The 16,489-nt window shown below is 39.2% G+C and overlaps 1 protein-coding gene across 4 annotated transcripts in view; it reads left to right on the top strand.

Moving 5' to 3' along the window:
• Positions 1-16,489, top strand: part of ERCC6L2 (ERCC excision repair 6 like 2) — a 143,567-nt gene that overhangs the window by 108,038 nt on the left and 19,040 nt on the right. For all 4 annotated transcript variants that reach the window (XM_017547197.2, XM_017547192.2, XM_017547201.2 and 1 more), the window contains one exon: positions 2,260-2,414. In XM_017547197.2, the coding sequence (XP_017402686.1) occupies positions 2,260-2,414 (155 nt within the window). The remainder of the gene's footprint in view (positions 1-2,259; positions 2,415-16,489) is intronic.

Here is a 16,489-nt window from a genome sequence, read left to right as displayed (position 1 = left end):
ATTCGGCTGTTGATACTTGTGCACGCTTCACGAAGTTCTCGTGTTGCGTTTTTCAGCTCCATCAATTCACTTATATTCCTTTCTATTTTGTCCGTCATTTTTTAAATTAAAAAAAATTTCTAAGTCTTTCCTAAGTCCTTGTCACTCATTTCTGACTTCCTCTAATTCTGATTTACATTGTTGTTGATTCATGTCTTTTTCTGTTTTGTGAGCACATCTTTCCAGCACATTTTCATTGGAGTGATATTATTCTGCTTGTTCCCTTTTTTCTCACAATAATTTTTATGAGATTTGACCCTGCTATTTTTCTTCTGGTCATTTTTATATGAAATTATTTCCCCTGAATTTTACAAGTGAAGCAGAGTTCAGGAAATTGTTGTTCGCTTTGCAGAGATCATGTTATTTCTTTGTAGAGTGCCACACTATTATGGGCTTTCCTCCCTCTCTGCCTTGTGTTGCTCCAGATCTTTTCTTTCCCTCATCCTTGTTCTTCCTATCCTTGATTCACTCCCAGCAGTTTTTCTTCTTTGTTGGGCCCTGACCTGGGTGAGGGCCCTGGTGGGTCAGTTTGGGGAGTTCTAGAGGTTGGCTTGCTCCAGCCCCTCCAGGCCTTCTTACTGTGTACCCCCTGCACCCTCTCAGCATTGGAGAGCAGGAAACCTTCACCGATTCAGCTGCTGGTCTCCAGCTGGCCCCTTGTGCTTTCCTGTGAATACCTATTGGCTATTCTGGGGTCTCCTGTTCTCAGGTCTGTCAGGAGCCCCGTTGCTTCCTTCTTCCTTCACACATTTGCTGAAACCATGCAGAGTTACTGGTAGATTTTGCCCACCTGCTTGTACTTTAGGGGTCATGAGGGTATCTTGTTATCTAATTTTGTTGTAAATGTCCATGGGCTTTTGGTTTTGTTGTGTAGTTGCTGTCTGTTTTTGTGTACAGATTCAGAGAGTCTCCTGCTTCTGCTGTTAGCACCCTCTGCCCAGAATCTGTGGTGATTTTAAGAGTTAGCATTGCCTTCACAAGTGTCTGGCTTATTCCCCAAAAACTATATGAAAGAAGCTGAGATATAATCTAGGATATTTTGCTATAGAAATCTTAATTGCTTTGTTTGATTTATATATAAATCAGGTTTTGTGGCTATTAGTATTCTTATTTAAAAGTTTGTTATGATATATATTTTGGTATCATTGTAAATAAGTGTTGAATTATCCCTTCAGTTTGTGTGCTACAGTTAGATTTTAGGTTTAGGAATTATTGTATAAACTATTTTTAAATAATCAGCTCAGGGTTTTCTGGGGTTTTTTGTTTGTTTTTTTGTTTTTTAATGTGAATGTGTCAATAGTTAGTTTAGAACTAATGCTGTTTTGAATCATGGATAAAATGTGTCATCAAAATTAAACATCTGAGGAAATTTTCTGCCGTGAAGGTTTTGAAACTATATGCTGTGTATATTACCTGGCATCTTGAAATTTAAGGAGAATGTTAAACAAGTTACTGTCTCTTCATATTATTTAACAACGTCTTATGTTTGCATGATTGGCAATTTCTGGTTGAAGAGGTTCGGGACTGAAACAACACAAATGCTGAAGGTCATACCTCAGGTTCATTGCCAGAGCTGTTGGAGGGAGCTCTTACAGGCTTCAATTCTAGCCTTCTCTTTTATGATCACAATTCAAAAATGAATTATAGGTGCCTAGAAGCAAAGCAATAAAAATTGTAGCCATTTTTTAAACCTCTTTCAGATAAAAGCTATGAGTTAATTTTTCTCATTTCCTAAAAAGCTCTCATCTTGACATTCTCTGGGCATATGTACAAAAAAGACAAAATACGAACAATAAAACTGAGCAAAGCCAATCAAACTAAACTCCCTGGTCATAAACCCCATACTCCCTTTCCATCACTGACAGATAAGGTTAGCTTCATTCTTTAAATTAGTGAGCAACTTTTTTAAAAATTAACAATGAAAACAAATTCATAGAGGGGACCCTCCTCAACCATGACTTTTCTCTTACTAAAACCTCCATTTCAAGTTTAAATCTAAAGATTGTTACCTACTATCTAGTTTCATCTCACATTGATGAGAAGGAAAAGTCATTTCCAAGGTAACCTAGACCAACATATTTGAACTCTTTCCCATTTTTTTCCTAAAGAATATTGTGATGTTGATGTTTCTCGAATATTAAAAATAAGAATAATGTGTTTTTATGGAAACATATTGCTTTATACTGATAGATCACTTAATAAACCTCAATTACCTCCTAGATGGTGTTCGGGGAGTGGCTTATATTCACTCCAACCAGAATGTGATTGGATCGAGCAAAGCTGAAAATCACATGAGCCGATGGGCGGCACATGATGTATTTGAGTTGAAGCAGTTTTCCCAGCTGCCTGCTAACATAGCTGTTTGCACTTCTAAGGTAAGAAGAATATAAGGTAGTATCCTCTTAGTTATCTCATTTTTTACAGAATTTACTCAATAGCATCTTCTCTAAGTACTCCCTCAAAAGTAGCTACTAAAACTGTAAGTGACATACAAATAAGTGTAAAAATCAAAACACCATTTGGGAACTGTAGTCATTGAAGATGTTTCAGATTAAACAACAAATTTATACCCAAATGCCTAATAATGTTGAGTTGCTTAATGGTTTCCCTCAATAAAAATTGGACAGTACCCCCAAACTGAAAAGGAATCTGAAGGAGTCATATAGTTCAATCAGAACCAAAACCATTTCTGATCATGTGGAAAAAGGAAAGTGTGTGGTTAGATTGCTCCACAATTTTTCACCAAAATGACACACACAGAAAACTCATTTCATGTAGAATTTATATTTTTAGCAAAAGGATTTTTATACTGTTAAAAGTCATAAATACTCCCTGTGGGCTTTTCTCACTTAAAATTGCTGTTGTGATATTTTTGTTTGTACATAGTCACTTTCATCACAGGTTTTTTAAAAATAGTTTCTTCTGTTTGACTCATTATTCTTTATTATTTTTTAAGAGCTAAGTGTCTCAAGAGCAATTTCACTATCACTTTATGGGTGAGAGCTCAAAATACATATTGTATATAATACCAATATTTTATGTCAACTTAGTGCTATTATACTTTTAGTAATGAAGGTGGGGGTAGAATTCCTCTGAACTATCAAGGGAATTAATTTATTTGTACCTCACTTGTTTGACAAAGGAATTAAATTACCTTAACAATAAAACCAGAGTACAAAATAAAATTCAGGACCAGAGAAAATATAAATTAAACTGGAAGTTTAAGATTGGGAGAAAGTTAGACTGCAACTGCTTAGGACATAATACATTCTACCCAGATACTGTATTAAAATGGCTAATTTGATTGAGTTTTCTGGTAGAAAAAACAAAGAAGGTAAGCCATCTATGTAGTCAACTAATGCATGTGGAAATGTGTGTGGACAGTTTGGGTGGTCACAGTGACTGAATGCCTAACTGGCATTCATGTCTGGAAGCCAGGGATTCCACATGTCTGTCCTGGAGAGGGGACTAGGTTGAGGGGGCTAGTAGAGAGGCACTCCTGCATGCAAAGAATTGTTCTGCCCAAAATGCTGTAACACCGTGCTGAGAAAGGCTGAGTAAAATCTTTATCCTTAAGGAAAAAAAAATATATAACATGGGTTCTAGGAGAAGGAAAGCTTTTCCTAGCACTTCATTTGAAGGAAATTTGTCTCTTGGGGGTTTTTTGGGACCACAGAACGACATAGTGAACAGTCAGATGTCATATAATAATATCCTTAGAATAAATGTAATAACAGACTTTAAAAGGCTATACTTTCCAGTATTTTTCAATGTCATCCATAGGCCCAATGCCAGACTACAACTCGTGAAAGCATTCTTTCATGACCCAAGTATGCTGCTTTTTATACTTGTCTTCTCATTTGATCCAGGAATGTACCATTTCTCAACCAACACTTTAAACAGCATTTCTACAGTTTGACTACCGTATATGTGCCATCTGAAAAAGGCAGGCAGAATTATGTTAGGTTTTCCAGAAACTTGCTTTGTTAGGATAAAGGGTATATCAGAATCTTTTAAACAGATAGCTAATTTTTTGTTAGGTTTCTTTTTCAAGCTGTGCCCTTTTTTAAAACCTCCATACAAACAAATTTTAATGTGAAAGGTCAGATAATTTGGCAAACCCCTGTAGTGGACATTAATGAAATAATTGGATACTGGTCATTAGCTTGTCTAAATATTTATCAGAGAAGAAATTTACAAGCATATAATTTCTGCAAAAATTGACCTGAGAAGCAACCTTCTTCTTAAGGAAAGTTATACAAATGAAAATGCCAGAAACATAGTTTGCCTGTGAGCTTTTTCAGTCCAAATATTTTTGAGGTGGACAACACAATCTCATTAGAAACCTTGTCTCTTCACAGTGATTTTCAGAGGAAGGGGCATCTCTTGCTAGGAAACAAATCGGAATACTACTCCCTGGGGGTTGTAATATACCCTTCGAGGCCGTATATATCCCTCATCACACATACCCCAACTTAGTAACCCTTTTCAGAGAAGAAAGAAATTAGCTGTTTAATGACTAAATTGTGGTGAAGTTTTAAAGCCACTAAATGGGAGGTCCATTCCCATGGCACCAATGCTAGCAGGCCAAACACAGTCTACAGATAACGCTTATTTCACTGGCTGACTTAAGTCAGTAGTTGATACAACAAAATTTCATTCTAACGTTTCAAAGCTGTCTCATAGAATTTCTGAGAAAAAGTGTTCCCAATCACCGATTTCACCCTATCGTGTCAATATTACATCAGCACCTTGAATGAGGAAATCATTGAAACATACCGTCATCTTTGGCTAGAGATATTTATGTCACTCACTGAGAGGTTTTGCAGCTGGTGTTGCAGTGGGTGGCAATAGTGAATTTGCAGTTTTGAAAAAAAGTTACTAGAAGAAAAGAGAATAAACAAAGGGAAATGAAGCAAGAACAAAAGAGACTCAATCATAGTGTTAGAAAATACCTGCAAACTTCTTGATCCTGAAGTCTCCAAAAAACCCCAGACCTCCCACCAACAGTACAGTGTCTTTCATCTGGGGCTCAATCTAGAATCTTTTCGGTTACTGAGAATTCTTCTGAGTGCTTCAAGTCTGTCATCAAAGTTTATTAAAGAACTTTACTTGTGTTTGAAAAGATTGTGTGTGCATGCCTGTGTGTCAGTTGCAGACATGTTGTCTCAGCAAGAAAATAAATCCTATTTGTTCATGAAATCAGTACACAAATAACAGTGGTCAAAGTATTTCAGTTTCTAAGGAATACCATAGTTGAGTCTGAATTAGAACCTTTAACTAGATTGCAAAGGAATATACCAAATGGAAAATTGTAAAAGAGAAGTAATAAACTCCATAGTGATAAGATTCTGTGGACTTTCAGAGTTTTTCAGTCTTTTTGATGTCTGGTAATTATCGATGACCAAAATGACAAAAACTGTGAATCTACTTTTCAAGTTCAATCATATATCTTAAAAAGGAATAAGATACATTACTGTTTTCAGTGTTTCCTTTGGTTTCTTATAGTTTATACTTCTATAAACTAGCTTTTATTTATGTTCTGTATTTTATAGATGTCCTGTCTCTTCTAACATAAATTTTGAATTATACCATTGTTATTTGATAATACAAATTATGTAAAGTAATGTGCAAAGTAAGAACACATTTTGTCTAAAATTATATTTTGATATTTTAGAACCATTTCTGAAAAACAGCTCATTTTACAAGATGAGATGTCTGATAACAGGAGAGAAAACCTGTGTGACTTAGGTTTAAACTCAGTCCAAAAAGAAACATTTTAAGCATTTGAAGGAACTGATAATACCTTTATTAGAGTTCGTCTGTTCTTTTAATATATGGATGTATGTCACGGAGCTGAACTGTACCTGTTTGTGATGTGATACCTCCTTTTCTCAGTCAACTGCACGTATTCAACTTAAGTTTACTTAAAATTTTCTGAAAAGAAATGTACAAAGACAGCCTTCCATTAAGGATTAATCACTATGGCAACTGAGATGTGGTGACTGAAGGGGGAGGATGTATTCTCCCCTCAGTTTCCTGCCAGCTGTCATAGTCAACCTCTGCTGCCTGAATCCAAGCCAAAATGTAGACTGTGACCAACTCTAAGAAACTATATCTGTATTTTTATAAATTGGTACAAGTATCAGACTATAAAAGAAGACTTAATCCCTTGAATTGGATGACAGACACTTGGCACTCTTGCCAGTGTTTGACAGAGAAATAACGGGTCGCTTTGTAGTAAAACGTGGATTAATAGAAAGCCCCTCTTTATGTTATTGCAGTGTGGTGTAAATGAGAGAACTAAGCATGCTGTCAGCCTGGGGTGGGAGGTGGCGTGGGGGAGTATCTTTATATAACCAGTGCAGGTTTAAGCACTGTTCAGAATACTGTAAATACAAAATATTGTGTTAGTAAGAACTTCTCTTTCTTGTATTTGTATTAGATTGGCATTCTGTAGATTACTTAAAGAAAGGATTTCTGTGAGCTATGGTGGGTTTGATTGCAGTATGTTTATACAGCTTTTGGAGTCCGCAAGGAGGGATGGACTGTTTACAGTGAGCAGACTTTGGGGAGATAGAGCATTCCATTATCCTGTTTTTCAGGATAATGAATGGCATGATGATTTAAAGTAATTGTTCACAAATGGCTGGTTTACAAAGTAGTCCGGTAAGCAAGGTTTATGGTTTCAGCATGTAACTCTCACTGGGTGGGATTTTTCATGGTCTTACCGTTTTTCTTTCTGTAGCTAAACATTAATTTTATGGCATTTGTATCAGAAAGTTATTCTTTCAAGTAATTTTAGTGGAGATCAAGATTTTAAAATGTGTGTGTGTGTGTGTGTGTGTATATATATGTGTATATATATATATATATATATATATGAAATTATGTGACTGGTATTGACATGAAAAAGGCTTTTGTGTTTCTCTGTCTAGAACTAGGATTGGTTGTAGATAGCATTTTGATTCAGAAGATAATATGTCATTTGAATGGAAAATACCTGCTAGTCAGAGGAAGGAGAATTCACTTTTTAAACTATAAACATAGAGACCTTCTCCCCAGCTAGCTGGAGGCTACGAGAAGCTGTGGCACCTTTCCGCAGTCATGATACCAGGATTCATGGACTAGTGTAACTGATGAGCTGTTGTGTGCAAAACACGTTCAACACCTTGCAAGAAAGGCATTGAAATTACTCAAAAATATAAATCTTTATTATTGTAATTATGATTCTTGCTTACCAATGGGGTAATGAGTAAAACTCTTGAGTCTCTACAATAACCTCTTACTATTTTTGTTGTGAATATTACTAATAATAGAATATTTTAGACTACCTTAAAAAGATACCTAGTCCAGTCCTTTAATTTTAGGTGAAGTACCTGCTTTAAACTATGTCTGATTTCTAAGGAAAAGTACTATAGAGAAAAATGTTTTTGAAAGGAATTATAAGATAATTTAAAAATGGACCGGGAATGACAAAAATAATCTTTGCTTGTTAGGAAATAGTTTGCTTCCAACTCTTCTCGTAGATGGTCACTGTTCCGATTACATAGAAGGTAGATATAAGCCTTTTTAGAACAGTTTCTCTGTTGAGAATAGTCACAAGATCTAAATAGTATTTCTTCAAATAATGCCTTCTAGGTAATAACATAAAAATTTAGGGATAGAGGCCTCATTGAACTCTGACTGACTACCTTGTGAATAAAGAATGTTAACCTCTTAACAGCCCTTTTCAAATTATATTTCATCCATTTCTGAAAACAGTAGTATCAGTTGGACATGGCACCTAATGGAAATACCTATTGCCTTGTCATCTGAGAATCCTGCCTCTGCCCTAGGAATTCTGAATTTTTATAGGTGAATAAAGCAAAATTATGGGTTAAAGGAATTATAGTATTTTAGAATTTGAAGAATTCTTGAAGCCTGTTTAACCCAAACATCTCATTTTCTTAAATTTTAAAAATAAGAGGCTAAGTAACTCCCCACAGGCCCCAGGGCTCAACGATAGCAGGAGGCTTTCATCCCTGTGGTCTTTTACCCTTTCGTCTTTTCTTGTGCTTTTCCCTCAGTTCCTTTGGTGTCTGCTTTGTTCTGGAGATTTCAATTTTACTTTTCTAATATGACAAGTCAGTCTTTTAATTTTCCAAGATAATTTGTCTGTAAAGAATTACTTTCACTTTAGCAGTTACACAAAAACCTCACATGGATTGAATGCATCCTTCATTTAAGATATATGTATACACATATATGTACGTGTGTGTGTATGTGTGTGTAGTTTTTGCTTTTCTTAGGCTTTTTCTCTACCTGGAATAACCTTCAGCCTTATATTTCTGATCCCCCAAATCTCCACATCTCTCTCCCATTCAAGATCTACCTCAGATGTGTCCTCTCTTCCACAAAGTCTGCCCTGGTTCTTCCCTCAGCTGGAAAGAACCCTTCTTACACTCTTTCCGCTTCAGCCAGTAGTACTTTGTATGTCCTGCTCTTATTCCAAAGTATGACTTTCAAATTTTTGTTATAGTTGTATACGTATCTCTCTTCCAATAAACTCTGAACTTCGAAATACTAAGACATGTCTGATGCACTTTTGATAACCTAAAATAATCTTACATATAATGAATACTTTATAAATAAATACTTTTGGGATAGAGTCAGGTTTTCAGTTTTTGTCAGAGTACAATGAACCCTACCTCTGTGTTCTGAGAATTTTAAAAATTATTTTTTCCATGAACAACTTCCATAGTTTTCCTGGAAATTATCTGGAGATGACATTGTTTATTGTTCAGAAGACAATTGTTTATTGTTTTCTGAACAGTAAACCAGGGGGAAGATCTCTTTCTCTTAATGAGAAGTGTTTTCAGGTTTGCTTGGCAATCGTGGTGTTGGATGGATTTACTTATCCTACACTTGCAGTCATATCAACTGCTATGTGATCTTTCACTCCAATTAGACCTCATTCAAGTTCCCTTTTCTCCGCAAAGCCTCAGTCTTCAGGAATCACTCAGTTCCAGGCTCCTTTAGTGCCCATTCTCTATGCCAGTCATCACTGTAGATGTGGTATACCTGTCCACCTATTACTATTGTTACTTACCTTATGTAGATTTGTTCTTTCCTCACATATGTTACAAGCCACTTAAAAATCAGGACCAGGGGACACTCTCACTTACTCCTATAAACAGTACCACCTAGCCCCGGGCAGCGCAGAGTGGGAGTTCAGAAAACATTGTGATTAGTAATTCCTGTGTAGAAGTACTGCATATAAGGCCAATGCCTACAACCATTTTCACAAGTTAAGGCTCCTCAACTCTTTGCATCACAAATTAGTGTTAAAGTGGGTATACTGGGTGGCAGCAAATGTAAAGTTATGAGTCATGTTTGTGCAGCATAAATGCTGGTGTTCTTCGTCATCATTATTTGTCATCTGTTGGCCATATTGCTGGTATAGGAAGCCCACTCAAGAAGAGAGGACATGAAGAATGGTGTCAGAAAGATATTCCTGGAACCCATGCATCCACATCTAGCAGTAATACATCTAGAGAGTCATTGTGTGGCTTCCAGAGTCACTTTGTGTCTTCCTTCCAAAGCTCTGTCAAGTGTCTTGTGTCATTTTTGTAGCATACAAGACCTATCTCAGTTTGGCCCTAGTGTGCTTTTCTAGCCTCCTTCCAAGACGCATATTCAAGATTATTGACATGAATTATGTATCAACAATCTTGGTACATATCAGCAACAGAGCATGTACCAACAACATAGTAAAAAGCTGTGAGAGCAGATTCTATTTATATTCTATTATGTGCTAAACATTGGGGGTACAAAGATGAACAGACAGGCTCTTCTTAGCCTTCACTTTGTGAACTATTCCCAGACATGCTTAGGCCTTCTGCGTCTTTGCTTCTGTGGTTCCTTGTTTAAAATTCATTGTCACCTGCGTCTGCTGATTGAACCCCTTATATCATCTGTGACAGCTGTCCCCCAATTCTTCTCCAAAGCAGTGTAAACTTTTCCTCATCTTTGCATGTCTGTTTCCCTGCTATAACGGTTGTCTTATTGTATTATGCAATTCTATATGCATATATACAAGATGCTTTTGAGTATAGGAAATAGAATAACCATCAAAAATTGGGGTATACAGTAGGTCACTGAACTAACGACATAACAGCAGGTCTGGAAGGAGGCATTTTCAGGTGTGACAGCCCCATGACCCCATAGGGATACAAGCTCTTTCATTTTCCGCCCCGCTATCTTTAGTGAATTAACTTTTAGTTCTTAGGTCTTTTGCCTCATGTTGCCAGATGACTACTGAAACTCAAAATCGTTCCCTCACACAGATATATGCTACAGACAGGGAGGTGTGATTGTCTTCATATCTCTCCTTTTTTTTGAGATGGAGTCTTGCTGTCACCCAGGCCAGAGTGCAATGATGCGATCTTGGCTCACTGCAACCTCTGCCTCCCAAGTCAAGTGATTCTCCTGCCTCAGCCTCCTGCGTAGTTGAGACAACAGGCACACACCACCACAGCCAGCTAATTTTTGTATTTTTAGTAGAGACAGGATTTTGCCATGTTAGCCAGTCTGGTCTTGACCTTCTGACCTCATGTGAGGTCAGCCTCCCAAAGTGCTGGGATCACAGGCATGAGCCACCATGCCCAGCCTTATTATTGTGTGTATCAGTTCATTTTCATGCTGCTGATAAAGACATACCAGAGAGTGAGTAGTTTATAAAGAAAGAAAAAGAGATTTAATGGACTCACAGTTTCACATGGCTGGTGAGGCCTCACAGTCATGGCGGATGGTGAAAGTCACACCTTACATGGCAGCAGGCAAAAGGAAAATTGAGAGCCAAGAGAAAGGGGCAACCCCTTATAAAACCATCACATCTCATGAGACTTACTACCACAAGAACAATATGAGAGAAACCACCCCTATGATTCAATTATCTCCCACTAGGTTCTTCTCACAACACGTGGGAATTATGGGAGTCACAATTCAACGTGAAATTTGGGTGGGGACACAGCCAAACCATATCATTCCATCCCTGGCCCCTTCCAAATCTCATGTCCTCATGTTTCAAAATCAATCATGCCTTCCCAACAGTCCCCCAAAGCCTTAACTCATTTCAGCATTAACTATTTCCGTAGTCCAAAGTCTCATCTGAGACAAGACAGTCCTTTCTGCCTATGAGCCAAAAGCAAGTTAGTTACTTTATAGATACAGTGGAGATACAGGTATTGGATAAATACACCCATTCCAAATGGGAGAAAATTGGCCAAAATGAAGGGGTTAAAGGCCCCATGCAAGTCCAAAATCCAGCGGGGCAGTCAAATCTTAAAGCTCCGAAATGATCTCCTTTGACTCAATGTCTCACATCCAAGTCATACTGATGCAAGAGATGGGTATCCATGGTCTTGGGAAGCTCCGCCCCTGTGGCTTTGCAGGGTGCAACAGCCTCCCTCCAAGGCTGCTTCCGTGGGCTGGCATTGAGTGTCTGTGGTTTTTCCAGGTGTACAATGTACACTGTCAGTGGATCTTCCATTCTAAGGCCTGAAGGATGGTGACCCTCTTCTCACAGCTCCACTAGGCAGTGCCCTATTGGGGACTGTGTGTAGGGGCTCTGATTCCACATTTCCCTTCTGCACTGCCCTAGCAAAGGTTCTCCATGAGGGCCCCACCCCTGCAGCAAACTTCTGCCTGGACATCCAAGCGTTTCCATACATCCTCTAAAATCTAGGTGGAGGTTCCTAAACCTCAGTTCTTGACTTTTGTGCACCCATAGGCTCAATACCATGTGGAAGCTGCTCAAGGCTTGGGGCTTGCATCCTCTGAAGCCATGGCCCAAGCTGTACCTTGCCCCTTTAGCCATGGCTAGAGCAGCTAGGACACAGGGCACCAAGTCTCTAGGCTGCACACAGCAGGGGATCCCTGGGCCCCACCCATGAAACCATTATTTCCTCCTGGGCCTCAAGGCCTGTGATGGGAGAGGCTGCTGCAAAGGTCTCTGACCTGCCCTGGAGACATGTTCCATCTCAAAGAGATTCCATAAATGAAAATGTGAATAATTACTCTAATTTGTGAGTATGAGCATAACTCTTGTGTGGTGAGTTGTCATTAGATAAGACAAATATGTTTGAACTGAAATTTGTGATACTTAGCAAATTATCTGATGAAGATAATACCCCTTTAATATAGCTCCTCTCACAGCTTTTATGGCCAGGTTGTTGGTAAGTTGATGTTTTATTTTAGAGATGTTAGTCATCTTGTTATTAACCATATTACTTAGTATCAGAGTCAAATTTCATTTAATAAACGCATCTCACAACTATTTAGCATTACCTGCTTCAAAATGGATTGGAAAGCCGTATCCCACTATTTCATTTGCTGTGTAAACCTATTTTGTTGAAGGTGAAATAATTGAATGCCTTAGCAACAAGAACTTTTTATCTTGTTCAAAAACATTTTTTGGCAAATGTCCTCCAGAAATTAAATTTTCTTAGTTGTTGAGTGGGGAAAAAAATAACCCTGTTTTTCCTCTGCTCTCACCCCTCAACAATCAACACAGAAGACTTCTGTGACCAACTGTGTGTGGGTTTTTCCTTTACACCAGCAAGCAATCAGTTCTGTAGCAGATAGCAGCTGGGTATCCTCCGATTCAGTTCCGATACCATCTGCCTGGATATAGTATCAGAACCCACAGGTTGAGCACTCAGTCCCACAAGACTGCCTGCAGCTTTTGAGGTCAGTCACAAGCCCCAGTTTGTTTTACCTGTGCTTCTAACCAGCAAGCTATAAATCAGGGATCCCACAACCCCCTCCTGGGGCTTGATTAATTTGCCAGAGCAGCTCACAGAACACAAGGAAGTAGTTATGTAGGGTTACCACTTTATTACAAAGGATAGAGATGAAGAGCTGCATAGGGTGAGGCGTGGGGGAAGAGGTGCAGAGCTTCTACAGTCAGTCCTGGGTGCTCCGCCCTCTGGGAATGTCCACCTTCTCACCTCTCCACACACTCAGAATCCAGAACTTTGGGGTTTTTATGGTGGCTTCAGTATGATTGATTGAACCATTGGCCATTGCTGATCAACTTAACTGTTAGCCTCTGTCGCTTCTCTGGAGGTGGGGGTAGGGCTGACAGTCCCAACTCTCTAACCCTGCCTTGGTCTTTCAGGTGACCAGCCCCATCCTGAAGTTCCCTAGGGGGCTGCCAGCCACCAGCGAACTCATTAGCATAGAAAAGCAAATCACTTTACTTCAAGGATTTTAGGAATTGTATGCCAGGAAAGTTGGACAAAGATCAGATAATCTATTTCACAATGTCACAGTCATATTTGTGTACGTTTATATTCATCCAGTAAGCATTTATTGAGAGCCTGTAGGATTTGACTCAGGACTTAGTACAATCAAAATACATGGTTGCTCTCTGGATTAGAGAAGTGTGATCTAGTTAAATACATAAGACCTAAACAATAAAAATAATTTCAAACAGTACAGGTGGCCCTGCCTATTCAAAGAGATCCCCTAGATTCTATTACATTTCTTTGGTGGGTGAAATTAGAATCTTTGGCCTCAATGTGCAGCATTATTGGATGCTTGGTTTGGTATGATGTATGAGATGACATAAAATCTTAAAATACATTCCATTTTAAAATAAAGCTGCCCAATAAGAAATCAAAATAATAATGCAAGAGGGAAGTATGCAAGAGAAGTCTTATGAAGCTGGACCTTCAAGCACAGGTAGGGCAGTGTTGGGCAAGAAGCCAGGTTCTGAGGAAATTTGGAGCCAGAAATGTGGCAGTGTGTTTGGCAGCTACTGAGAAGACTGGACTGACCAGGCAGACTTACATTGGGCAGCAGATAGCAGTAAGGCACTTAGGGGGTTAAGAAAAAGTCATGAAGGGCCTTTCATTTAGGGAAATAATCAATAAATGTAAAACTGACCTGAACAGACTGAGGTGTTAGACTTCATACTCTGAAAGGTTAATTTTCAAGATATGCCAAGTATCTAACCATTCCACAGTGATGAAGGCCAGGAGCCAGGCTGGAGGAGGTTGATGTAATGATTATTCTAGACAGAAAGTCTTCTATTTTCACTCAACAGGTTGGGGGCCATTTCATGTGTGTGGATGTAAAGCTGCGTGAAGCCCAGACCCACTGCTCTTGTCAGGCTCAAATTTGCCAACATGGAGTTATCAAGTATATGTTGAATGAAGACATTCCAGTTTATTGGAGACTGGCGGTTCTCGAAGTGTGGTCTGTGGACCCTAAGATAGCCAAGACTCAGGGATCCACCTTTTCACTTGTTGACATTTACACTGATGATTCAAAAGCAGTGTTGGGGAGCCTGCTGGCAGATTAGCATGAACAAGCAGCGACCCTTAACTGTAGTGGTGAGACAGGATAGTTCCCTTGACCTCCTTCGCGGGCGTGAACTGGAGTGGCTGGTTTCAGTCAGCCTGCCGCTGGCCAGTCCTTGTAGGAGGGGGTGCAAAAGGGAGCAAGCAGGTGTGGAAACAGGAGCAAACAAACGCTGCAGCCAGCCAGCCGCTCCTCTCTGGCGGAGCAGGCTCTGTGTGGGCCCCGCAGCAGCGTCCAAGCATGTTACCACCAGTGCTTTTTAAGCTCTGCCATCCAGGGATGGCCAACTGCCAGCCAGCTCAGTGGAGAGTCAGGGTGGCAGCCCCTGCCCTCTTGCACCTGGGTTCTTGTCTGGTATCCAGGAAGAGTCAGGTCATACGAACTGTTTGAAAGGTGATGCATGCGGAAGACTTTATTGAGTGGTGGACGCTTTCAGCAGAAAGGGAGGCTGGAAAGGGGATGGGAAGGTGATCTTTACCTAAAGCCCGGTTGCCCCCGGCAGAGCCCCTGTCCAGAGCTGCAACGTCTACACATCTATTCATAGTCTCCGACGCTCAGTTGTTTCTCTGCTTGCTGCTCAGCTGCTTGTGTTGCTCTGCCAGCTAAGTCTTTTATGGGCACAGGATAGGGCGGAGGCAAGCCAAAAAGGCAACATTTGGGCAGAAAAACTGGGTCAGCTGTTTCCGCTTCCGGCCATGGATCCAGGCTTAGGATGGGGTTTAGCTGGGAGCCCAGCCCTTCTGTATCACTAATAGTTAATGGATTCTTTACCACCACATTCTTGCAGGAAAAGACAACTAGTTTCTGTTACGACTATCTTGGAGGAAGCAGCAAAATTGATTTTAGCAAATGTCAACCCTTTAGTGTGCATCTTTGTAATATTCTGTATGGTGAAATGGGAAGTATGCATAAAGCACTTGTATAATTGAGTTCCAAATTGAACCAGCTGCTTTTTTATGGAACACCATTGGGACTTGAAAGAATGACTGATAGATAAACTGGTTATTCAGACTTGGGTATTTGACACTTCATCAAAAAAATGAACCTAGTGAGCATGTCACTTCAAGGAAAACAATGGACAGTACCCGTTGCCAGTGACAAAATTTAAGTTCTTAAGTGAAAGTTAAAATACTGAAAAGCTTATATCTACCACCACAACATTGATACCTTTCCAATACCTAAAGATTTTTCTGAGAAGAACAAAAGTGATCTTCTAATGTCATATAATTAAATGTGTCCATGTTTTGAAGATCTGCTCACTCTATTAATCAATATTTTCTAAATGACCAGTGAATGATATTAAAAGTCACACATGGAGAAAAGAGTTACCCAAAGTTCAATAAACACCAATGAATTTTAACAATATAAAAATTTTGGCCGGGCGCGGTGGCTCACGCTTGTAATCCCAGCACTTTGAGAGGCCGAGGCAGGCGGATCACCTGAGGTCAGGAGTTCGAAACCAGCCTGGTCAACATGGTGAAACCCCGTCTCTACTAAAACTATAAAAAATTAGCTGGGCATGGTGGCACGTGCCTGTAATCCCAGCTACTCAGGAGGCTGAGGCAGGAGAATTGCCTGAACCCGGGAGGCGGAGGTTGCAGTGAGCCGAGATCACGCCATTGCATTCCAGCCTGGGTAACAAGGGCGAAACTCCGTCTCAAAAAAAAAAAAAAATTTACTGAAAGGTTTTAGATTTATCATGAAATTCACCTTGAGTTTTGGTATAGTATAAAAAAAAATCTGTAATTGTCTGAAAAGACTATTAAAATATTTTTCCCTTTTCTAACTACACATCTGTATGAGACCAATTTTCTTCATAAGTCTCAACCAAAACAACATGTCACAACAGATTGAATGTAGAAACAGGAGAATTCAGCTGTCTTTTATTAAGCCAAATATTATGGACATTTGTAAAAATGTAAAATATAGCCACCTTTCTCACTAACTTTTTGGTCTTTTGCTTTGGAAAATAGTTGCTTTTGTTTTAAAAAGTTATGTTAACATGTAATGGGTTATGTTAACATGTAATGGGTTTTTGACTTTAAATTTTCAGTAGATATAACCCACACAAAAACTCTTTGGGATTCTCAATAATTTTTAA

Source organism: Cebus imitator, unplaced genomic scaffold, assembly GCF_001604975.1.
Source record: "Cebus imitator isolate Cc_AM_T3 unplaced genomic scaffold, Cebus_imitator-1.0 Scaffold196, whole genome shotgun sequence".
Taxonomy (NCBI): domain Eukaryota; kingdom Metazoa; phylum Chordata; class Mammalia; order Primates; family Cebidae; genus Cebus; species Cebus imitator.
This window is presented reverse-complemented; position numbering and strand designations above follow the sequence as displayed.